The sequence below is a fragment of the Morone saxatilis genome, unplaced genomic scaffold, assembly GCF_004916995.1.
Source record: "Morone saxatilis isolate NCDOM2014 unplaced genomic scaffold, NCSU_SB_2.0 Contig14, whole genome shotgun sequence".
In the NCBI taxonomy this organism is placed as follows: domain Eukaryota; kingdom Metazoa; phylum Chordata; class Actinopteri; family Moronidae; genus Morone; species Morone saxatilis.
The window spans coordinates 9,577,595-9,603,545 of record NW_023339696.1 but is presented as its reverse complement, the minus strand read 5'-3'; the positions used below and the strand labels follow the sequence as shown (position 1 = coordinate 9,603,545).

The window sequence follows — 25,951 nt, the reverse complement described above, 5'->3', positions numbered from 1 at the left end:
AGACACTCACACACACACACACTCTCACACACACAGACTCACACACTCACACACAGACACTCACACACACACACACACTCACACACACTCATACAGTACACACAAAAACAGCCCTTTAGACATTAGCTGCTATGCTACAGCTAACTGACCTGTTAAAGTTGTTTACAGTTTCAACAGTTATATTTCAACACACCACCAAAACCAAATCAATATTCTGCTTCACTGAAAGGATGTGTGGCTGGGATAGGACTTCAGAGTGAGTGTATGTATGTGTGTGTGGGTCTGACTTATAACTTCAGAGACACAATAAGGACTAAAGACCAGTTATTTGAAGACAGCTTGTACAAACGGACAGAGGCCCCAGTTTGTAAAAAAGCTGATTTTTAGGTCAGTGGTTGAAGTGAGTGTATAGGCCTATGTAATGTCTGCAAAAGTGACCCAAGTAAACACGTCTTTGTGTGTGTGTGTGTGCGCGCGCGTATTTCGTGTAGTATATTGACCTCGTGCTATCCTCAGCACTCTCATGATCCTGATGATAGTGGGGTTGATGGGCAGGGCAGCACTGATCTCAATCTCCTCCAGGGTGATGCCCATCACTGACAGAAGCACAATGGCCAGGTCCAACTGGTTCCACCTAGTACAAGCACACACACACACACGATGAAGGAAGGTGCACAAAGGCATTGCCTCACACACGCAGAAAAAGCAAACACAAATGGCATACTGGCAAGTTTGGTGGCAGATATGTTTAGAAAAAGAAAAGTCACAGATACAGTTCACTTGTTGGCTCCTACTGTAAGTCGCACACTATATGAGGAGGTATATAGTTAATTATCAGTCACCTTTCAATGCACTACTTTTCGATCTGCACTTTTCTACCAGTGATGCTGTAGTGCTTCATCCCCAAAAGCCTAACAAATACATCATGCTCAGCAAAATGCTTGTCGGATAATTTCTTTTTATGGCTTGAGGACAGATGGGAAACAGATGAAGTATGAATGAGATAAATATGGTAGGGAATCAAAGAGAGCCACCATTTTTGCCACATCTGACTTAAGGGAAAGTGTTTTGACCTGATGTTTATCTTTTATCGCTTCATTTATCTTCAGACTTTTTGGAAGATAGTCAATGAATACACATCATTTGTGAAACCATCAAGGAAGGCTTTGTGTGAGTTTTTATGAAAAATGGCAAATCAGGTTCACATCTGATCTGAGATCACAAAGCAAGGCACCCAGAGTGCTAAAACATTTGGCAGTGCCAACTCATTTGTCACAATGCTTGGCAAACTCTCTCATTTAAAATGCCAATGACAACAGTGTATCAGCCGCAGCCTGTGACTCATTATCATCATGCGCAAGATCATGTTTCCCTCTGTTGCTAGTGTCTGCCTCAATGTGAGTCTACTTCTTTTATCACACCATTGTTCCAATCGTTTTACCCACCTTGGCAAAAAAAAGAAGTACAGCAGCTGCCTTTGTTCATATTTAGAAAATAATGTTGATCACTTAAACACATCAAAACCATAGAAGTAATTTAGCTCCTCTGGTAGAAATGGTAAAAAAAAAAAAAAAAAGTAAATACCTGTTACTAATCAAAAGGTTGAACTACATTTGCGCTGGACTTTCATATCTCCTTCACAGTCAGCCTCAGAACTTCATATACACAAGCACACATACACACACACATACCTGCAAGCTTACAGTGCATGGTGGTGCATGTGGCAGTGTGTTTGTGTTTTACCTGCTACTCCATTGACCCAGTTCTAAAGCTGGCTTGACAGTCACCCCAGCCTATAAATCACACTATGTACAATGACTGCTCACGGCTGTTGCTGACACTACATAAAAAAAGACAAAGTGCCAGCTGATAAACGTGTGATAAATTCTCTCTATATCCGCCCATCTCTTTCTCATTTCATCACTCATTTGTCCTCCTCTTTTTTGTCTTTGATCAGTCCAGCTTCCCCTCCTATATATTATACCACTTTCTCTCTTTCTTCCTCTGCCACCTTATCTCTCTCACTATTAACTGTTTCTCATTATTCTCCTCTCTCTCTCTCTCTCTCTCTCCTCTCTCTCTCTCCCCCCTCTCTCCTCACTAACTAAAATAGGTCAATGACATTAAACTATCATCAGTGTAATATAAGCTCCCAAATCTGTTTCTGTCTTTAATTAGTCACCACACATCCCTGAAAAGAATAAACCATCAGTCTCATCACCGTGCACATTTGGGTGAGTGACAAATCAATTAGTCTCTGGGCTCTGAGTGAGTGAATGTAGGAGGGAACAGACCAGTGCTGAGGTATGTTTCCAATGGAGGTCAAACAAAGGTAAGTACAGTGAGGTGGAGACAAGGAAATGCAATACTATCACAGAGCTTTGGTTATGTCAAGCAGAATAATACTCTAGTTCTCTAGTTTCTTTTTTCAATTAGACCTCTATTATTTCACCAAATAAATGATTACAATGAAAAATGCTCCTCAGTCAAAGTCAATGGTATATCCATTTATAGGCACTTAGAAAGGGAGAAGGAAGTGAGTGAGTTGTATTCTGCAACTTCACTGCTAGATGCTACCACACTTTAAAAAATGAATAATAGTTTATACTTACATTATAGAATAACTTGATAGAATATGTGAATGTAAGAAATATTTGATGGTGACCTTTCAGTAGGTTTGATAATTGTCATGGCATCCGTATTTGCTATCAAGCTCTATAGGGTTTAGTCAACTTAATAACAGAACGCCTCTGAACCAGCTCACACGTTTCAACGTATTTCATAATCCTCTATATTGTCAAAGCTGTTAGTCCCTATTCTATTTATAGTGATCAAAGCAAAAGGCGGATTTGTACAGCCATTACACTTTGAACTAAATAACTGTTTATTGTTGCACTATTTATTTATATTATACGTTATTTCAAGAGATTATAGCATGTGCCTAGAGCGCTGATAGTTGCTTTAATGTTTAATTTTCACATCAAATATTTGATAAGTGACTGAGCTGAATAGACAAAAACATAGGATGATATTGTATTTTTTGCTGGCATTAAGTCTCTGACTGTTTTGAAATGTAAAGCTCATTTTGCAGTATCTAATCCAACGGGCGCTTGTGTTTTCAGGCTACACACTATAAAGGCCAAAAACTGATTGACAGTCATCATGCTGCTTCCCTTCAGGTACAGTACAGTACAAATCCCTCACTGGTTGGATGAGTTTTGCAATGATACCATCAAGTTACAAATAAGCACATGGATACACTTACATACAGGAATAAAGTGAAACAGTCTCATACACAATCGCACTGCAAACACACAAGGTAGAAAGACACAGTACCTCTCTTTGAAGAAGCGTCGAAAGCCGAAGGCGATGAGTTTGAGTACTGATTCCAGCACAAAAGTGGAGGTGAAGAAATAGTTGCAGTACTTCAGGGCCAGATCCAGAGACTGGAAAGAGAGAGGGTAAAAAAGGTGTGTGTGTTTGTGTGTATGTGTGCAAGTGAGATAGGGCAGTGTATTAGCAGCATCAGCAGGGAGAAACTGTAGAATTGGAACTGTTCCCATTGTTTGTAGAGTAAAATCAAGCATGCTAGAGGCAAAAACAGAGCATCTTCCATTCATAGCACTACACACACGCTCACACATTATGTCCCCTAACAAACGCAAATTTTTAAGCAAAATTGTATTTGCAGAGTATTAAAATATTCCAGAGGCAAGCATGTTTTAATTGTCTTAAACATCCGGTCCAGCTTCATGTTTCTGCAGAGACCGGAGATTATTTTGCTTGGCTGTTGTTTCCTTTCATAAATAGAGTTGTAGCTTCTAACAAGTGGGAGGCTGCCAAATGTCAGAACCAACAGCTGCCAAATACACCCAAGACCTGTGATATTTATCTGATGCTCGGTCAGATTGAGAAAGCTTGCTCTATTTTAAAGGTCAAACGGGCATCTTATCTCAAGGATAATCACTTTTCTCTCCCGCACAAGACGCTATCAGGCTTCTGAACCTCCATTCATTACACATGAATGGACAGATACGTGTACAGTAGCGCTAACACCACTCTGACAGCAGCACACATCAAATCAGCAGTGCAATCACAGCTTCTTTGTATGGACTGCAGCTACTCACAACACATGCTACAGAGCCTAGATACAGTTCCGTGATGGTTGACCCGTCAGTGTTTTCACTGTGTCTGTTTGAGATGCTGCTGTTTGTGGAAGGGAAGGCTTTATGTAAGAGTTATAGTCAGGTGCAGCCACAAAGATTAGACAGACGTTAAATTAAACTTGCATTAAAATGCAGCACAAGTTCTTCCTCCCAAGATGGAGCTTTTAGGAGTCTGTCTGTTTTTGTCCATATTTTGTGGAGTAGGCACTAAGTTGCACAAATCTCTCATTACTTACATTAATGTAAGAATGCAAAGCACTTTCCCCATTTATCATCTAACTTTATTACCAACAAATACACAACTTGGCCTGTGCCCACTGCACTCCCTAAACATCTTATATAATGCGCCAATTTGTTCTTGCACTCCTGTACATATAATCACCAAATACATATCATTACACACATAGGTAAACTTGTTCTTTCTTACATGAGGTTGATTGTAGTGCTCTAAGGACATGGTGATTACGTTGATGCAGATGATGAAGGTGATGATGAGATCCAGGTAGTGGTTTGTGCACAGTGTGTGGATCATCAGGCGTATTTGGCCATAGCTGGCATAGTAGGGCAGCTTTTGGGCTTCTGTTGGCAGAAAAATATATAATTAAAGCTTTTAAACATATAAAATATGCATTTGTATTTGATGAGGGTTTTTTACTGCACTTCTAAGGAAAAGGACAATGTGTCTTCTGTGGTGCTATAAAATACTCATGATATACATTCAAACCTTCAAGCTATTAAAAAACAACTTTTATTTATTTCAAACAAATTGCTTTTGCTTCTACTTGAAACATACAACAAATCATCTTGTGTCTTTTAAAAAGCTTTGATCAAGCTGGAATCACTGTCAGCAGAAGAAAATCGCAAATTGCAGAGCACATTACCAATTATGACACTTAAGTGTGTTTGTGTGTTTATTGTTATCTGTCTGTCTCAATTTCCATCTCTCTTTATTTCTACAGCACAAGTTTTCATCAGTGATGATCAGAGCTCACCATGCTAATAGAAAGTGATTCTTGTAATGTGTCATGGTAACAATAGGAGTAAAGTGAACTATTCAAGCCCTTGTTTTCAGGCATTGTGTTTTGTATCATTTTACATGTTTGTTTTATACATGTTTGTAAGGCTTTTTCATCTGATTGTGCCCATTGTTATAAATCTCTAACTGCCTCTTCTTCCTTACTGTACCTCTAGTTTGTTTCCCCCATTTCACCCTATTCCTGCCTCCTCCTTCAACTGTTCATGTGCCTCTGTATTTTTATTTCTCCTCCAGCTTTTGGCCTTTTCCATTCCTCCTTCTATGCCCTCTTTGCTATACCTATCCTATCCTCCCTCTCTCTTACTTCTCCTCTTCTTTTCCATGCGTCGCTGTCGCTTCTCCTCACGCCTTTTGGCCTCCTCCACCTCCTGGTGCTGGCGGCATTTATGGAAGTTCTCCACCACCACGCCAACAAACATGTTGAGGACGAAGAAGCTGACGATAAGGAGGAAGGAGATGAAATACAGCAGCATCCATGGGTTGTTGTTGGTCACCGGCTGGGGTTGAAGTGGCATGTTTGTTTGTGATGTGATTTAATATAAAATGATGTGAAAATAGAAGGTAGGAAACAAAACAGAAGCGAGAGGGAAGGAGAACAAAAGATTAAGCCAGATAGAAATTGTGCCCAAAGTTTTTTTTTCTAAAGTTTACAGCTTATATTCAGGTACCTGTTGGTCCACAGCCACAGCATCCAGGCCATGATACATGATGTTAACCCAGCCATCCTTGGAGGCGAGTACAAACAGGGACATCAAAGCCTGAACACCAGCAGAGAACAGAAAGGAAAAATGTTATACTGTTATGGAGACATTTTATTTTTCTTAAATTATGTTCGTTACGCATTCCTATAAGAAACATAATGCGCAGCAGACATGCAGATAACACACATGTGGCACTAACCTGTCCCAGGTTGTCGAAGTTGTACTTATGGTGGACCCACTTGTAGTTGGCTTGTAGACAGTCAGACTTGTTGGTGATGTTTTTGACATCAGGGCCAAAGCAGTAGAAGAACTTTCCTTTAAACAGCTGTTAGTAGAAGAAAAATGAGACCGAGCTTTTGATGCCGTCTAACTGCTTATATAAAACAGAGAAATAAGCCTCTGTAGGCCCCTCAGATGAGATGAAAGGCTGCTCGTGAGTGAAATAATGAGCTAGTCAAAGATTCCATCAGCTAAAAATGTTGTGCAGCAATAAAGGAAGTAGGAGGACAATGAGAGTTTACTTAGGAAATAAATGCAAGTGTGCTTCAAAGCTATTAATAAGGAAAGGGAAGGAGAGAATAACATTAAAAAAACTCATAGTTATGGGCAGGAAATAATAGCACAGCATATAATAAACTTGGTTAAATAAGGTATGCATGCAGTATGTGTTCCCTTTTTCCTACCTGTACCCCAAGGATGCCAAAGATGATGAAGAATGCACAACAGATGAGGACAATGTTGCCAATGGGTTTGAGGGAGGTGATGAGGGTCTCCACCACCAGCTTCAGACCTGGAGCTCTGCTAATCACCCTGAAGTAGGGAGAGGGGTAAGAGCAAAGCAGATTTTGTATTAAATGCTTTTGTTACTGCTGGGAGTGATGCGTATTATTGTTTAATTTTAATATCCTTAAATTTGTACTGATTAGCTCAAATACTGTACGATTAAAGGGAGAAAACATTACTGAAGAAGATATAATTGACTAATTATGGTTACCCTGTTCCTGCCTGCTGAGATTGTTAAACAATTTTGAAAACTGATTTTTGATCTGCTTAGGCACACAGCATTGCTCCTCAGTCAGTTTGTTTAAGATCAACATTTTGAACTTGTGAATATAAAACTGAGATTCAGAGCTGCCATAACATGACAACCAACAGATGCAAATTACCCACAAAAACAGTAAAACCATTTAAAAAAAATGGGAAGGCTTTGCCCTACCTGAGGGGACGCAATGTTCTGAGCAACCTGAGTACTCTGAGTACACCCAGGATCTTGGCCCCACCCGCCATGGACACAACAATGTCAATCAAAGACACAAAAACCAGAAAGCCATCCAAAATGTTCCAGCTGCTCCGCAGATAAGCCTGTTCACCCACGTACAGACCCATAGAAACCACCTGAAGACGACGGAAAAAAAGAGGTGAAGCAGAAGACGGACTTCACTTGCCACGTAGCAACTTTGACAGACAACTGTATAACGTCTATTTCTGAACCAGCTCTGTAAAGTAAACTGTCAAATGTGAAAAAATACATGTGTAGCACAAAAAAACAAAAACAAGGAAGAACCAAAAGAGCAAGAGGATGAGAGATGAGACACAGACAACAGTCATCAGCAACTCTAGGAAAACTGTCGACACTAACAAGACATGTTACACACTGAGCCTCCAACACACACACACACACAGACGTATGTACGCACACAACTGCCAAGAGAGCATCAAGAGCAGATACGGACTATCACTATCAGCCACACACATACAACGTGCATCAACGGAAAAAAAATGTATAAAAACAAACTCAGTCAATGATATCTATGGTTAATAATGGCATACGGGTAACAGTGTGTGTACTGTAATAATCATTGGTGCAGTAACAATGTCTCAATGCCTTTATTTTTGCTTGTAAAAGGTTTATTGTGTGAGTGAGGACGGGATGTTGTACAGGATACATATGCACACAGCCGGATTTGGTGTTTTGCTAAGCAGCAGTGGGAGCATCACGCCTGCTTGGGCAAAAATCTGCAACTGACATTTGAAGCTGTTTGCCATGTAGCCGCTAAAGCTTCGGAGGGACCGTGGGGGTTAGTGTGCAAACATTATCAAGATGGTTGAAAGATCAGTGCTTGGCAAACATCTAAGGTCTAAATGCCAAAATGTAAACTGCCCATAATGCCACAAAGTAAACTGAATATACAAAACTTCCATGTATTGAGTTCACAAATCTGATAATATTTTTGTCTTGAGAAACAGTACGGAAGAACCGCATTGTTTATTCACACAACTACAGTACAATCAGAACTACTTTTTTGGAGAGTGCTCCATTGTGTCTGGAGCTGCCTCATAAAATAACACTCTAAAAAGTTCTGCAACATGCTGACCGATTCCTCAACCCTGCTGTGCTGTGCTTTTTTTATGTGGGTGAATCTTGTACACAGCATTAGTCACAGTGGGGGAGTCGTACAGAGAGATTAATGCTACACAAACAAACACACATTGCAGACCTACACAAGTCTCAGACAAACAGAAACACGGAGGGAGACATGTACGGCTTGGCCAGGGGCCTGACAAGTCTGTGGCTCCTTGACGTGCTGTGATTGGTTAATAATTGATTGTGGGAGTGCATAATTGATGGCCCACTTGTGCCAAAGCCTTTCGCAGAGAATACAGAGACAGTGGCAAAGAGTGGGAGGGAGAGAAAATAAAAGGAAGGAAGGATGGGGAAATACCCAAGTCCGAAAAAAAATCTGACTGACAAGAACAGAGGGATCCTAAGAAAGTGGAAACACAAACTTAAAAAAGAAACAGGCAAAAACCGAGAAGAAAGGGGGAGGGAGAGAGTGTGGGGGAGTGCTGGAGATGGACCGCATCCATAAGAGAAAACTAGCCAGTAATTAATGACATTGCTTAATTGCTCTATTCTCCAAAGGAACATGACAATTGCCAAGAAAGAAGGGTAGGGAAGGGGTTGGGAAGCACTGGGGCGAAGTCAATTCAGTGGGAGAGACAAACAAGGAGACACGGGAGGAGACAGACATAAAGGATTCTTCAGGACTCATTGGTAGTAATAGAGAGACAGGTTGTAAAATGTTACCTTGAGTGTCATCTCGCCCACAAAGATGGCAGTAAAGATGTAGTTAGAGATGGTGAGGAAGACTCTTTCCTGGAAAAGACAAACAGGAGAAGGGAGAGAGTCAGAAAGAAGAGATGGGGGCAATTAGGGGTAGTAAAACCTTATTTACTGCACCTTTTAGATAATAGAATTTAATTCCTCCTCGGATAATACAAAAATCTACAACACAAAAGCTGCAGACAGGAGATGTTGCTCCCACAAACATGCACATAGACACATTTCAGGTGGATTTACCAAGCTGCCCTGTAGTATCTTGGGCCTCTCCAGAGCTACTGTAATGCAGTTGGAGAAGATGAACGCCAGCACCACATAGTCAAACAGCTTATGGGCTATGATGGACTGGCACATCTGTCTGAACCTGGAGTAAGAAGGGAAGAGTTGAAGATGAAGAAAGGAAGGTAGAAAGCTTAAGGAGAAGTTTAAATAGGCACTGCAACTGTTATTAAGCCAAAACAAGGCCAACAAAGTGGTGTAAACAATACATAAACAGTAAGGCCACACTCTGCCGAAACACAATTTATAAACCCTTCCATCCAATCACAATGGGAGCCAAGTTCCCTGACAGTGCATGGGAGCTCTTTCCATCTTGGTGAGTAAATAGCCTCATTCAGCCCTTGTTTACATCACTCCTAATTCAAAACAAATTACATTAACAACACTCTCAGAAGCACAAGACTCCAGACTACAGTGCTCTGCTGGGAGAACAGAATAGAAAGAGAGAGACAGAAAGAGATGGTACACGTAAGAACTGAGTATGCATTTCAGAACTTAGCATGTGACACTGTGTACTGCCAAAAAGCAATTAAATATCTTTGCTGCAGTGTTTATTGGAATGATGAAAAGAAACAGATTGAATAGGAGAGGCTGTACTTATTCTAAAGTATTTTTGAACAAGCATTGAGACATTTAAATGCCTTTTATTAATAAACTCAACCGTGTCTATTCAAACCCTTCCTCTGCAGACTGTAACACAACATCTGTACAAGTTAATGCAGAATTTAATGAATTGCTTATGGTATTAAATTTACCATGTTTCTGGCTGTCTAACAGGAGGGGAGAGGGTAGAAAACGTCCCTTTGTTATTTAGAAAGTGGCGATCAATACTCAATGTAATTCTTCTCTCAGGAAGCTAGGCAACTTGTCCTTCCTATTGATGAGGTGGGGAACAAAATCTGCCCACCCATCCATGGTATTGTTTTGATGAGATATGCCCTGTAGCCAGCTGATAATGTTTGTATGGGAGACTGTTGAGATTTTGGCGAGTCCTCACACTTTGATGCTGACAGCCGCTCCATCAGTAAATGCACTGGATCCAACAGATTTGATTACAAAATGGAAAAAGAGGAAGTGGAGGGATAAAGGTGACTCACTTGTTCTGTGGGGAGAATAGGAAGACAGACCAGTCCTCTCTGGTCTCACACCAGTCCGGTCTGTACACCTCTAACATCTTCTGTATCCGGAAGCACAAGCTCTGCGACAAACACAGACACATCAGTACACATGACGGCACACACACAATATAATCATGCCATAATCATGAAAAGACTTGCAGAATTGCAAAGACAAACTGCCTGTTTAGACTCCCTATTTAAATTATTTACGAAAGTGAAACACTTCTATAGCAACAGCTCGGAGCATCTTCCAACATTACCATCTGTATATCTCTCTCCCCTGCTGTCTAAATAGTCCTTTCTAATTAACCTTGTTTCTCTCATACACAGACTTGTTTACAATGAAAACAATGGGACTCCCATGAGGCCCAGGTGATGGGGAGTGCAGGCTTTATACAAAGTACTTGAAATCTTACACAAGAGAGCTGGAGATTATTGCATGTATAAAATCTTGTACTTTAACACAAAAGCTAATGGTTCGGTTATTGAGAATCACAAGGCTAGATTGTGTGTCTTTGTTCTTTTTAGATTCTCTTACATACCGTCTTAGGGATGCTTATCTGCATCTATGGGATTGGAATGTGTATCATAGCAAAGTCGTATGATTGCATAAGCTCATTTCACTTACTCACCAGGCTTTTCCTAATGCTATTACCGTTTAATTCCCTCCCTCCCACACACACTTAACTTACATAGTCAATGTCATCATCCAGGTCCTCCCGGTCCTTGCTGCGTGTGTTAACCTGGGGGAAGACGTCAGCCATCAGCTGACTCTGGGGGTTTGCCCCTCCAGCCTGCTCACTCGGGTGTCTAGGAGGGAGTTGGAGAAGCTGAGACAGAGGAGTCTTCCCATTACAGTCTTGGTGTACCCCTCCTAAGCCACCCAGACTGTCAAGTCCACTGCCACCACCTCCACTGATTACCATCCCCCCAGAGAAGCTCTTCTTCCTGTGGTGAGCATGGAGCGTCACGGGGGGCAGTGGGTGGTGTGGCGGCAGTGGAGGGTGCGGGGGCCCTGGGACTTGCAGTAGGTGGGGCAGCTCTAGGGATAGAGCTCTGCGGTCCCTCCTGGGTACAAAGTGGCCTGAGAGTGCAGGATGGGGAAGGTGAAGAGATCGTGGAGCGACAGGAGGAGGAGAGAGGAGAGACTCCTCTTCATCTGGGTGGACATGGTGTAGGTGGCGGTGCGGGGATGAAGAGGCCCGGGGACCCCGGATACGAAGGCTTCCTCCAACCACTCCACCAAGACCCCCCAGGCCGTAGCCATAGAAGGGCCTTGCAGAGGTGGGGTTGAAGGCTGGACTAGCGGAGGGAGATGAGGAGGAGCAGGGGCGACATCCCCCCAAGCTGTTCCAGCTGGAACGACGGGCCCACAGGGCCTGAGGATGGGGAGGCAGAGGACGGCCCCAGTTGTGGTAACCTCGACCTGGATACTGAGAAAGCGAGAGAGAGGTTTCTTCTATCTCCTGCAAGTCTGAGCCAAGCATTATTATGTCTGCATTATTAACAGAAATAAACAGAGCTGATCCAGTGACCACACACACACACACACACACACACACACATACTCAAAAAGCAATGTAATAATATGCTACTCATTACCTCAGTGAGAGTAGTCCATACTTAACGTTTTAAAGTGCCACAGCTAATCAAATAAAATACAATCACAATTGGCTAATTGAACAGCGTGCTAAGTAAAAAAAAATAACATGGTAGCAAATCATTGTCCTGCAAATGAATAAGGCAATGTAAACCATTTATTTGAAGACTATAACATTACTTTCACACTGTTTCGTCATATCAAAACATAACATCTGGTCAGTCAATCATGAACTAACAACCATGTATGTATTTTTTTCAGCTTCTCTCTTTACGGTCCTTTTCTACTTACCAAAGCTCTCTGTTCCAGGTTGGCCCTGCCAAGAGAAATTACGCTGTTCTTCCTGGAGCCGAGAGCAAAGGTCAACCTCTCTCCTGGAAACAGACCAGGGGGCAGGTCTAGGTGTCCATTAGGGGTTAGTGTACAGATCTTTGGGTCTGTAGGGAAAGAGGTGGTGACAAAAGGAGGAAGACAGATAAGATGTATGAATGAGGAAAACAGTCAAAGAAAGAGAGACAACATCCGTTGCTTCTTTTCTGCTGCTGCCATGCAAACAGAACCTGGCACTCTCCATCACTTTACAACATAAATGTCCTAAAATTATGTTATGGCCAGCTCAGAGAGGCAGAGGGTTTAATTTACAATAAAACACCTCAGAGGAGCCAGAGAGGAGCACATAACAAGGGGAATATTTTCCAGTAGTTTGTCCATTCTCAAAGATAACTTTTGGTGCAATCGGTGTTCAAGGAACCATTAACATTCCAAATGTGTTTTTTTCCAGGTATGCTGACATTTAAGGTACATTTGGGCTCAGGAGAACTTTGATCAGACATCATCAGAGGCCTCCCTAATGTGCTGCTAAATGCTACTCCATACTGCATGATGCTCTGGTTGATTCTTGGTGAGTTCAATTCTGTTATGCCTACAGGGAGAAGAGGTAACACAAGTGGATAGAGTGGCATCAGGCATGCATTATTTAAAGTAGGTGCAGCTTACATTTCAGACTGGAAAAAGATGCTTTGCAATGTTTGTTGTGGAAATTGGACGACGTTTTTGATGCCCAAGGCACAATTAAACAGTTTTTTTCTGGAGTGCTGAATGCCTAGAGGATTGGTTACACTATGACATTAGAGCACATATATAATGGTGCCCTTTTGCCAGACAAAAGTAGGCAATGGTTTGAGATAATAATTCTAAGATGCAATTCTGTTATAATTCAGACATAAAAAAATGGAAATTAAATGGAAATTAAGTTCAAATTGGTTTAATGTTAAATGATCTCTCAATCGCAATCACAGTTTTACAGTGTGGTTAGTTTAAGGCTGACATTTTGGTTTTGGAAGGAAAATTTCCAGACAGCACCCCACATTAGGGGTGAAATGGTCTTGTAATTTCTGAGCTAAGATCGATCTTTATTAAACCGAAAAATGCTGTAAAGCTTCTAGACGCTTTTAATACCTGAGAGATGCAGAGAGTCTTTCTGCTTATCGTTCTCTTCAAAATTACAGGAAGACCTGTCATCGTCCGAGTAAGAGCGGTTTGCATCGCCCTGCATCATGGACAGTGGGAGAGTGAGAGAGAACCAATGGGGGAGAAAGGAAGAGAGACACAGAGATAAAAGGAGAGTGAGGCAGGGGCAAGGCAAGGAAGAGGAGATTGTGCAGAAATAATGATCAATCACAATCTAATTTTAATAGGAACCGCCAACCATTTGTCATCTCCTTTTTGCCCTTTACTATCTAATGTACTGGTTTCCTTACACTCATCATAACTCGCTCAACACAATCATCAGGTTCTCAGACTATAGCAAAAAAAATTAACAAACCAAACCACAAAGAAAAAAACAAGAAAACCCACAGACATGATTGACTAGCTTGTGCCATATCACATTTGGTTTTGCAAAGTGAATACTGCCCTGAACCAAGATGTCTTACCTCAGCTTGGAAACCCTCAACCAAGATGGCAACCAGTAAATTAAAGAGCACGTAGTTCCCAAATGTCATGAGAGCTACGAAGTAGAGAGCAGCACAGGGCGAGGTGGATGCCATGCCATTGTATAGCACCATGTTCCAGTCCTCCTGGGTAAGAATCTACAGAAAACATACACACAGAGTGGAACAGGAACACACATGCAGTACATACACACACAAATGTACATACAGGTACAAAAAATAAGCACATGCTCAACAGCAACACATTTCCTCAAGTTGTAAAACTGAAAAGTGTGTGTCTGTTTAAACTTTTCTTACCTGAAAGACAGTGACGATGGCCCACAGCAGGGAGTCAAAGTTCTTCCGGTCCGGCACTGTGTCTCCTGCTTCTGTCTTTAGACTGAACTTACAACCAAAGATATGCATGCCCAGGATACTGCAACACAAGAAGAGATTTCTCCAATAATTCAGCCACACATGCTGTCGTAGAATAAGAGTATAGGCCCCTATGCTCTGGAAAATCCCTGCCCAAGGGTTGTTGGAAGGCTGGTTGAATCAGCAACGTATCTTAAATAACTTATTTATTCTGGCTTTAATTTCCACCACGTCTCATCTATTTAATTATTATTGTTGTTTTATCATATATGACTGATGGGTATTCCATTCTTTTAATTCTATATCATTTTAATTGTTTAAACTCATTTGCCTCAGTGCAGTTTATTTGCAATCTGATTTTAATTTGCTTCACTGCCTCCTGAAATGTTAGAAATCCTTTATTATTATTAAATAGTACAATATATGTATTGCATTTATGTTGTTGGACTGTACACTGAAGGAGTACTTTTAGGTATGTCATGGACTAGATGGTTTATGACACCTGCAGATAATGGGAAGAATTATTGGTTATGGTCAGGTACATGTACTACAAAATGAAATTCATAAAGTAACAGAACTATCATCAAATTAGAGATGATTAAAGCTATTGAGCATCAATAAACAAACCATGTGTCTTACATAAATATGTTCTAAACCTTAGACTTAATCATCATCTTGAAAACATACTGTCCTCACAAGACTGTGACCCCAGACAGGGCTGTCTATATTCTCATTTATTGAGGCTTTCTTTAGAGCAATTTATGGAGAGGTTTTAAAAGCTTAGTATTAGCTGAGTGGTACTGTACATTAAGTTCTCACTAAAAGGTATAGTGGCTAGATATATAGGCCAAATGCCACTTGCTCAGGCTAGCATTAGCAGGCTAAACACTCTGATGCCATCTGTCTTGGCACAGTTATGCTTGATTGCTGTGCTAGAGGGATGAAGAAGCTGGTTGACAGGTACACATACACACACACAAAGTCACAAACATGTGCACACATAAAGACACAAGCAGGACTGTGCTAATAGCTTTATGCTGCTGTGGAACTCATATCTATCATGTAAAAATGACTGCACTTTTTGCAACAATTATGATAAATTATTCAAATAACAATAATTCTGCTAATGCCATCTTCATTTTCGGTTATCGCCCACGGAGGTGGCATTGGAGGGAAAACAGAAGAGGTTGCGTGTGTGTGTATGCTGGGGGAGGTTAACAAGAGGGGAGATTCAGCTGAATGATTATGTTACTGTAAATTACAGTTTTCTGCATCCGCATCTCAATATTCATTGAAGTCCAGTGAGAATGCTGTCTTACATTTTTAATTCTTACATGTAATTTAGAGAATACTTTGGAACACTATTAGGAGAAGTCATGCTCTCAATTACTTCAATTGTACAGTTGACCTAGTAGAATGAGTCTTTACTGGATTCATGTAAAGGCAAAGTATTGCATAAGCTACTGCTAACAATTTTTACAGTCAAAACAAAATATATTCATCTCAACTTTCAGTTAAACCAATTTATCAGCATACTTTTGGAATTTAAGATCATTCTCTCAGTTTAATAGTTATGGTTTATTGTTATTGTTGTTCTTTGGCCCAAGGCCTATCTGTCTAATTTAGCGGAAATTAAAAAGTTTGATGTGAAATATACTGCTGACAGACAGTCAGGCAGACAGACCGACAAACAGACAGACAGACAAGTTAAGGTATTTTCATGCTTTCATAGCAACTTTCAAACCAGAAACAATGCTGGAGAAGGAGGCAGGTCAAAGAGAAAAGATTCGACACAACCAAGACACGGTTTGGGCAAAATGGGGCGGAACTCCAATAATTGGAAGTTAATCCTATTATTTTGCACAAACTGTTCAGGCCTTAGGCTATGGCTGTCTGCACCATGCTTAGCCACTATATTATGTCTTATTTTCTTTCAAGGCTTTTATTTTTATATAAGATTTGGAAGGGCCTACAAAACAACCTGTTTGTTAAAGACTCTGACACAGTACTGCACATATAAACATACATAAAAATTGGTGGGCTATTCTGTACCCACAACATCTATTGCATTTATTGTCCTTCTGCCCTAGAAGAGCTCTCCTCAGCTACTATTCCTTAAATTTTTTCCCATTTTTAGATGGATAGAGAGTATCGTACACTATACAGACTATACCTTCAGACAAATTTGTGATGACTTGACATTGAGTTTGTGTATACACACACAGAGTAAGTATAAGTACGTGTATGTACTTATACACCACAATCTCCTTTCCCCCTGCTCCACAAGATTTAATTTACTCTTTCTTGCCCTCGCTGTAACTATAAGGAATGGCCCTGTGCGCCACCGTTACCTGAAGATGAAGATGAAGAGCATGAGCAGCATACAGAAAGTGGCCACGTTGTCCATCGTCTTCATCAGCACCACCAGCTGCCGCCTCAGTGCAGGCATGAACCTCACAAGCTTAATGACCCTCAGCAGCCTGAATGTCCTCAGCACTGACAGACCGCCGTCTGCCTGGCCGATGATCTCACACACACTGTGGTATGAGTTGCATTGGGTGGATGTGTGCATGTGTGTTTAACAGAAAGAGAGACACACAGAGAGAGAGAGAGATACAGTGAAAAGTTGGAAGATGTAGAGAAATTAGAATAAAAGAAATTGGTAGAGGGAAAAAAGCATATTGTTATAAGTAGGGAATGTGGGGAGGAGGGAGAGGATTTTAAAAATAAATAGAAATAGAAAATAGAATAGAAAGGAGGGAAACAGCGGATAAGAGAAGATCAGATAAGAGGATAAGTCAGTCTTTTATACTAAATAAAAACTGCACATTTTTCCGAGTATATGACCATACATAATCCACACTAGTGTGATAACGAATACAGCTGCATTTGACATATTTTATCCCCATGCTGACAGTCCCGATTTTAAATATTCGTCACATAAAATAAGTAGTTCAGTTAAATGCAAAGCTCCATGGGGAATACACCAAAAAAAATTTGAAAATTTGATAGGAACAGCAGGTTTGGCTGCTCTCTGGAGATGAAGGTATGTCTTAAACACAGATGTAAAGTATATACATATATATATATATATATATATATATATATATATACTAAGTGACAACGTAACAATCAGCAAATCATTTTGTAGACTGCAGACCTGATGATGACAATGATGCCATCAAAGATGTTGTAGGGGTTCCTCAGGTACTCAAAGAAGCCAAAAGCAGTCAGCTTTAGGATCATCTCCAGGGTAAACATGCTGGTGAAGACAATGTTGCAGATCTCCAGGACATTGGTCAGCTCGTCGGGCTAGGTGGAGGCAGGTGGGGGTGGAGGTGATACAGAAACAGAAAAACATTTAAAAAATAGCAAGCTGCGGAAGTGGATGTAAACAAAGTGGTGAAAAAGAAGGGCTGGGCAAAAGAGGGGTTTGAGTTATTTTCTAAGTTTAAAACAGAGCAGTGATAGACACAGAGAGGCAGGTACAAACAAAGAGATAAAAACACAGTTGATATTAAACCACTGCTTTGCAATCAGTGCTGCTGCAACAAAAGATGCAGGAGACACTGAGAAGAAAATAGTTGTGTACGCATCACATCTCTCTCCCTGTGTTGAAGAGGCTGTCACTCAAACTGTCAATCACTTGAAAAGAGAATTCTCTCTTACCTGGCAAATAAAATTAAAACATACAGCTTATCTTAGATAGGCAACAAACAGAGAGTAAGGGCTGATACTGAAAAATGAATGGGGAAACAAATTGTGTTTTTTAGCACAGCTGTTTATGTGAAAACAGAAAACTCACAGTGCATCAGCAACAATACACAGGAAAATGAGAAAGGGGATGGAGAGTGTGTATTGTCTGTGTAACACATGGTGTCAAACGCTGGCTGAATAGGAGAGCATGTTATCTGAAATTGGCAAAGGAACAAATACACACACAAGCTGCACACACAAGAAACACACGCACATGCTCCAGTCAATCCCAGGTTTATTTCCATTTGTATTTGCGTGTGCACAAGCAGGCCCACTTCATGCAAGAATACTGTGTGTGTTTGAGTGAATGTGTGTTATGCACGATATGGATCAGATGCTTTCTCTGATACCCCCTGTGAATTTCAGTTTTAAAGCCAGCGGAGAAATAGCCAGCTGGCCCTGCCAAAGTTAGCAAACCATGTCAGAGAAAAACGCACTCTCAGCCCTCCCCCTCCTATAATCCGCCTTTTCTCCCAATCTATCTCCATCCCCCTCGTTCTCCATCCCTTTTTCTTTTTTCTCTCTGAGTCTCATTATCAGGCAGACCCATCTCTTCCCAATCAATATCCTCCTGTCGATCAGAGGAGGGAGAACGGTAGAGGAAGAAACCAGCTGAAGGAGAAGGGAAAAAGAGGAGTGAGCAGAGGGATTGTTACGGAATAGATGATGACATGATGGAGGAGAGAAGAGGAGAAGTGAGAAAAATACTAATTTAGGGGTTGAGAAAGAGTAAGAGTGATAAAAGGGATGGAAGGAAAGTAAATAAGACCACAAAAGCAGTCTAAATCTCATGAGCCCAATTTTGACTACACTGTTATCGTCTGGAAAACATCTACTGAGACTCATTCGAGCTCCGCACAGTAGCTGTAGCTGGAAGCTGGACCAATCAGCGGACTACAGAGTGGTTTAGGTGATACCATTACTCATCACCCCTAAATAATTCAAATGTCATGAAACACATATTAAAATAGATACTACTAGATGAATTGTACCCATTCACAGACACAAACATGTTTTGCCCCTCAGCAGTTAGCTCTAACCTTGACCTATGTCACTCACTAGTCACACGTACAAACACAAGATATAAGATTTATGGCTATTGACAAAACCATCACGGCCCTTGACACCACAGTTTAACTCAAATAAAATCCCATCCCTCCTCCCTCTACCTGCTTTCTCTCCCCTTTATGATTTACTTCTTCTTCTTACTCTCCACCTGTTCCCTAATTTCACATCTCCCAAATAATATTTCATATTTTATCCTCCCCTACAAATATCCTCTTCCTGTTTCTCTTGAAATGTGCTCCCAGTTGGCATGTTAATGTTGTCTTGAATATGAATGAATGACCTGCAGCTTCCGAGCCCGAATTCCAGTGTGCCAATTTCTTTTCCACATAGATATGTCCACACACGAACACGCATAGCATGAATGCAAATAGGCAGCTCATCTCTAAGCTTGCTAACGTGCAACATCATTTGATAAATCGGTGAGTAAAAGTCCGACATAAATACAAAAAAAAGTCTTTGAGTCAAAGTCAAAGATCACAATCAAAAACCTAGACAGAGCAATATATGTTTTTAATTTGAAACCACACACTTGATTTGAACATTTCCTTTCAGCAGGATATGTGTGTGTGAAAGTACAGCAGCCCTGTGTTTAGTCATTTTTTGAAGAGAAGCACATCAGATCCAGAGTTCCTGTTTTAGAACAAAATTGTATGAGGTAAGACTTTTCTACAGCAAAGCAAAAACATGCACTTGTATCACTGCGTCTGTGTCAGCTTGTGGAAATTGAGGAGGGAGAAAGACTCAAGAGACAGACAGACAGACAAAGCGTCTGCGAGTGTGTGAATGCAAATGTGCATGTGTTTTTCTGCATACATGCCCTGCTTTGACATGCACAGGCTCACTCACACACAGAATCACACAGGGAATTGAGCTGAAAACTGCTGTGTAACCGGCGTCTGCCTTGCTCTTCCCCTCTCGCTCGTCTCCTTCTCTTCCTTCCCCCCACAACCCTCGTTTATTTTTAGAGTCTTCAGTGATGAGAGAAAGCAACTACTCTGTACGCTGTCAAAGAGTGAGTGGGTGGATGAGAGAGACAAAGAGAAGTGGGGAGACGGAGGGTGAAACTGAGGGAGGGAAACGAGAGTCAGAGAGTAGCTGAGACACTTGGGGTAAGACGGGAAGGACGGAAGAAGGGAAGACGGCAAGGAACAAAAGGACCGTGTTTGGAAAGGAACGTGCAATGGGAAGGTGCGCGGAGGGATTTATCGAGAAAGTAGGGGGAGAGAGGTAGAAGTAAGGGAAGGAGAAAAAGAGAAAAAGTGAACAGAATGAAAACAGAATGGCATTGGTTGAGAGAGAGAAATGAAAGAAAAAGCTGTTTTATGTAACAGCTTGTGAGTGTGTGTGCCTGCATGTGTTTCTGCTAGTGCACGTGCACAAATATGAAAAGATATTTGTTTATGTGCATGCACACAGTGGACACAAAATGGGTGTGTATTGAATGTGCGTGCGCTTATATGTGTTTGTGTGCATGCATGCATGTGTACTCTTGGCAGGCTTCTCCCACTCTTGCACTCAGACACCTGCCTTGTCTGCCTCCAAGGAGCCTGGCCAATGTTAAAAGCCAGCTCGGTTTGTCTAACGCTAGGCTAAATGTTTACACCTCTGTCAGGAAACTGTATGGCAGTGATGCTCCACTCCCACACTCATCCTTCTGAATGTCATTTGCTATTATGATATTTCTAGCAGCAATGCTTCATCAGCAGTGATAGCGGTTTATCTGCCGAGCATGTGGTGATTTGTGGGAGTGAGAGGGGAGCATGGAATTATTACGCTTACACACTCTATTGACACTATCAGTCTAAAAGGGTTAAAGGCAATGTATATTCCTACAATGACAGCCAATTTCCAAAACATTTACTATCTTTGTTGGCAAATTACAATTATATCAGATCTCAAAGAAACAAGGTAATCATAAAATAAAACCTGGGCCCCAAAAAAGAACTGGAATAATAAGTGGTAAAAAATACTCTTTCTTTCTCTTCTGAACAAAAATACTTATTATTATTATTTGATGGTGATCAATTTTACTTTGAGATATTAGCCTGCTGTCAATGAAACACAACACTGCAGAAAATTCACACTGAAACAAGGAGATTATGGCCTCTAAATAGCTGCAATGCTTTGATGTGAAACAATACATAATACATAGCAGAAAAAGCAAATGAAGACAGTCGTGAAGTGAGTCGTGAGTCTTTTCACTCAAATATGACTCGATATCACTATCAAGTCAAAGAATAAATAAAGAAAGTAGTTTAAAGGCCTCGGTTGAATTTGGTTTCATAAAATGGCATTATTGTCAGTGCAGTAACAAAGTGTATGTGACAGCAGTGACTATTATCTTACCTGGTTATGGTGCTCAATGCCCATACTGATGGTGTTGATGAGAATAGCAATCATAATGCCCCTGCTGAAGTACTTGCTCTCCACAATGCCCCAAAGTTTCCTCCTCATATCATTCCAAATGTCTCTACAGCGGCCAAAGCAACTCCTCTTCTTCTTCTTCTTCTTCTTCTCTCCCTCTCCCCTCTCCTCTAGATGGTTCTCCTCCTTCCCCGTCTCTTTCACTGAATCCTCCTCATCTTCATCCCCGTTGGCAGAGTCGCCCACAGCCCTTACCCCCTCCTTTAGTGACAATGCACATATAGGGCAGTCCTCAGGGTTCTGAGGGACAGCCAGACTGATGGAGTTAGCTAGTTGCTGAGAGCCGTGATCTTGCTTGTTTTGGTGCGGACAGTGGGATGCTAGACAGATGCAGAGATGACAATAGAAAGAATATAAAACTAGGGATGCACTTCAGATGTTTTTTTTCAATAAAATATTTGCGGTTGTTGCAAAAGTTTCATGAATGTATTTTGAACAAAACAGTATAAGCTTGTCAAAAATAAACAGCACAGCAACCACTAAAAACACATCCATTAAAATGCAGCCAAAACTAGTTAGTAGCCAGACCGTATATTACATTTAACTGTCAAATGTTACATCAATGAGACATATTCACATGTCATTTGCTGAGGCCCTCCTACTCACATCTTGGGTGCCTGGAATGATGCCGTTCTCTGTTCACATTTCCTCCACCGCGCCTGTTACCTCTGCCTCCACCAGCTGGTGGGGGCTTGCCCCTCAGTGTGTAGTAGAGAGCTGCCGATCTCCTCTTAGCCTTGCGGAGGACATGGCAGACCAGCTGGAAGATCTCCTCGTAGCAATCTCCCGGCTCAGCCATGCTGGCCAGGGTGGAGGAAGACAGACACTGCGCCCTTTGCTCCTGCATCAGCTGGTGTTCTCGCTGTTTGGTCTCTGAGAACTGGGTGGCGATAACCACCAGGCACAGGTTGATCATGAAGAATGAACCAATCTGTATGGATGTGGAACAACAGAGAGAAAGTTAGACCATGTATGAACTAAAATCTAGCTGAAAGGATTAACTGTGCTGTAGAAATGAAAGGGGGCAAAGAGTTCATGTAGAAATCTAAATTTAACAACTGAGAAGCAACCGAAAAAACAATAAGAAAATAATCAGCCTATGGCTAAAGCAGATGTTGCTCATTTAAGAAACATGAAATATGGGAAGAGATGGGAGTTTCCAATGGTAAATACAGACTTGTTTTTACATCAAGTTCACACACTTGCTGATTCTAATGTGTGCCAATCCCCCTGTAGAAATGTTAGCACACATGCTAAAGGTCTCTGAGGGCTGGCTTCCTACCAAACCGAGGCTGATTGGAGCAGACAGACAGAGCCAACACATGCCCAAAGCACAGTTCAGCGTCTGTCTGTCTTTCTCCCTTTCTTCTTTTTATTCTCTGACTCTGACTTAACATTCCCTCTTGCCCCTACTCCAACTTAATATCTTTCTTTACTTTTCTCAGGCCATTGCTCCACAGTGCTTCTCACAAACATTTCTTTACCCAGTAGTCTATTTTTTTATACTGTTTTTCACAAAAGAGGCTTCATTTTCTTATCATGAGTCAAAGTGAAGGATGGAGGGATAGTTGCAGAGAGAAGATGGGGTACACTGTGAATAGTATGTGTTGGCTGAACCTTTTAGTGTCAGTAATGGGAATAACTTCAGGACTGCTGAAATGGCTTTTATTGGACTACTCCAAGCTGGTTACGGAACAATGATTAGATCAATATAAGCTGATGCTGAACAACTCAAAAACCAGACTGCTGGATGGATAAAGCAGCTTGTAGCAGAGTCTCGGTTTTGTTCATTACAAATCTGAACATGTTTCCCTGTTTCTCCTTGGACAAAGCTCTCAGACAGACACATATTGAGAACACACACAGGCACACCCACAAGGCCAAAACATGTGGAGCAGGAACACACCATAAAACTTAGATAGCACAGATAACATCCAAACTTGATAACCTTCCACCTATAGACTTTCATCCGCAGTGATCAAAGATGCAGGGGGGAGGTGAAGGAGGGACTGGGGAAACTGGGAGAAATGAGTCCAGAGATATTCACAGAGAGAAAAAGAGAGGGGAAACATAGAAGGGAGGTGTGTGTGTGGAGGAAGGGAGGAGAGATGCCCATCTGTGGCCTGTGGGTCAAAGCAGGTCTGCAGGTGTGTGGGGCTTTGATTTCCCTCCAGGCTTGCATCTGTGTGTATGTTTGTGTGTGTGTGTCTATTCTGTGATTCTGATCAGTAGACAGCTTTGCGCATAATCAGGGAGGGCAGTCCAATATCACGCATTCAGATGATCACTGCATTATGCATGCACATACACACACACAGACACACACAAACATTCACATCGACAAAAGCATGTGTTATCACACACTCACACACACAAATTAAGATGGCAGGCTTAGCTTACAACTGATTGCATGTGTCTGTGTGCTTCCATGTGGCAGCTGTCACATACATTTATGTGTATTTGTATTTTCTCTCTTTCTCTGAAACACCCCACACAGACACACACACACACACACACACACACATACACACAACTTCCTAATAATTGCCCTCTTGGTAGCACTTAGCTCTAAGTCACTTTAATCCATTTACTCACACTCTTCAATGTGACACCAATATAGACACTTAGGTTGCACACTTGACAGTATATCAAGTATCAAGCCGATAGAGATGACACTGTTTGAGACTGTGGAGGTCAAACTTCTCTTCGTCTCTGAGCTTTGTATCTGAGAACACCCGCTTAATGATTACAGGATCAGCTAACAAGCTTTAAAGCACAGGGTACTGCAACTTCATAACAGCACAACACACACACACACACACACAGAAAGAACTGATAAGTAAAAGAGAATAAGAGAAAGAACTGCATTAAGAAAGAATGAGAGAGTTAAGGTGACACTGGCTGTGTGAACAACACCTTTGGGGCCCATGGAAGTGCCTGACTGAAACTTCTCATAGTGTCAGCAACACTTCCAAGGCATCCCTTAGGACCTCTGACTACAAGTTGCCAAACAGACTGGGGCCTTGCAAGGAAGCTCAAAAGAGGCATGTCAATCAATCATGTCCCCAAAGGGAGTTGTGTGTTTGCCTGGTTGTTAGGTACTGTGCAAGCCATTGAGCTCTGTATAATGAACTTTAATACACATTAGCTTGTTTTGTTTTGCCCAACTTGGGGAAGTTCTATTGGAACATGAAATATGAATTGAATTTGAGGATGTAACCAGCAGTTCAATGTATGTGTCCTGTGCTGGACATTACTATAATTGTAGTATGGGGCTATACAGTCCACATGGCATGAGATTGTGATGAATGTAGCAGAATAAACCAGGCAAAAGTGATTACACTGTGATACTGTGTCAACTGTCTTTGTGTGCCAAAAGGTGCTTACACTGGCAATGGAAACCGCAGGTCAGATGCGCCAATAAGGGGATGAAATTTACAATTGCTGTCACAATGCCAATAATGACCTCAGCCTAATAACGTCAGTGTTGGGAGAAAGAAGCTGGTGGGAAAAACTGTTCTGCAGGGCAGGTCTTGCAGTGTAGTGTGGAACTTGTACAGTGTGCTTGCCACTGATTGGTGTGTTTGTATTCTTCACTGTTTCATCTCCTTCTCTTCTCTTCTTCTCCTCCTACTCACCCTCCATTCATTCATTTACTCTGACGTGTCTGTTTTAACTATATACAGAGTGACTGAATGCAGTTTTAGAGACAACAAATGGCATGTGAATGTAAAATTAAACAACCTTCATTGTGCCACCATCTGGCACTCAGCTTCAAGAGCCGATCTAGCTCTTGCACACAGTGCTCATATAGTACTTTTTTCTTTTGGACACATATTTTCTTTTTCAGCCGTCCTCTTCTCTCCCTTTTTTCCTACTCGCCACCAAAGATACATTTACGTAACATCCACCTCCTTCCCTCCCTCCCTTCTTGCTCCAGACATCGATTGTGGACAGTCCTTTATGCTACTATTGATTTCCACAAGTCTATTAACAATTCAATCCACTACTCAGGAAATATCCTCATTCAATTTATTGATGGCAGGAGACCACAGACGTCCAAATATATAGGAAATGTTAAGAGAAAATATTATGAAGGATTTTTATTTAACTACAGTTATACTCATTTCATCATCAAAATACATTGTACACTAGATGTGTCAGTTGGTAGGGATATAGAGTACTAATATAGTAAAATGTATGACTGAATTTTACTTACAATGATGAGTAAAATGAAGTAGATGAAGTTGTAGAAGGAATGGGCATCCATTACGTAATACATGATCTCCACCCAGCCCTCCAGAGTGATCACCTAAGAGGAAAGAATCTGCTGAGTGTTTAGCAATAAACATTTACAAGCTAACAACATTAACAAC

General features: G+C 41.3%; 1 protein-coding gene across 1 annotated transcript in view; it reads right to left on the bottom strand.

Moving 5' to 3' along the window:
- cacna1ia (calcium voltage-gated channel subunit alpha1 Ia) overlaps positions 1–25,951 on the bottom strand; it is a 107,746-nt gene that overhangs the window by 25,490 nt on the left and 56,305 nt on the right. The window contains exons 7-27 of the mRNA XM_035655735.1: positions 25,795–25,887; positions 22,182–22,506; positions 21,498–21,895; positions 17,488–17,639; positions 16,679–16,864; positions 14,271–14,388; positions 13,956–14,111; positions 13,480–13,570; positions 12,313–12,458; positions 11,114–11,854; positions 10,401–10,501; positions 9,265–9,388; positions 8,992–9,060; positions 7,120–7,298; positions 6,587–6,713; positions 6,103–6,228; positions 5,871–5,960; positions 5,507–5,699; positions 4,594–4,745; positions 3,337–3,446; positions 501–634 (exon numbers count right to left, since the gene is read on the bottom strand). Coding sequence (XP_035511628.1) covers positions 501–634; positions 3,337–3,446; positions 4,594–4,745; positions 5,507–5,699; positions 5,871–5,960; positions 6,103–6,228; positions 6,587–6,713; positions 7,120–7,298; positions 8,992–9,060; positions 9,265–9,388; positions 10,401–10,501; positions 11,114–11,854; positions 12,313–12,458; positions 13,480–13,570; positions 13,956–14,111; positions 14,271–14,388; positions 16,679–16,864; positions 17,488–17,639; positions 21,498–21,895; positions 22,182–22,506; positions 25,795–25,887 — 3,811 coding nt within the window. The remainder of the gene's footprint in view (positions 1–500; positions 635–3,336; positions 3,447–4,593; positions 4,746–5,506; positions 5,700–5,870; positions 5,961–6,102; positions 6,229–6,586; positions 6,714–7,119; positions 7,299–8,991; positions 9,061–9,264; positions 9,389–10,400; positions 10,502–11,113; positions 11,855–12,312; positions 12,459–13,479; positions 13,571–13,955; positions 14,112–14,270; positions 14,389–16,678; positions 16,865–17,487; positions 17,640–21,497; positions 21,896–22,181; positions 22,507–25,794; positions 25,888–25,951) is intronic.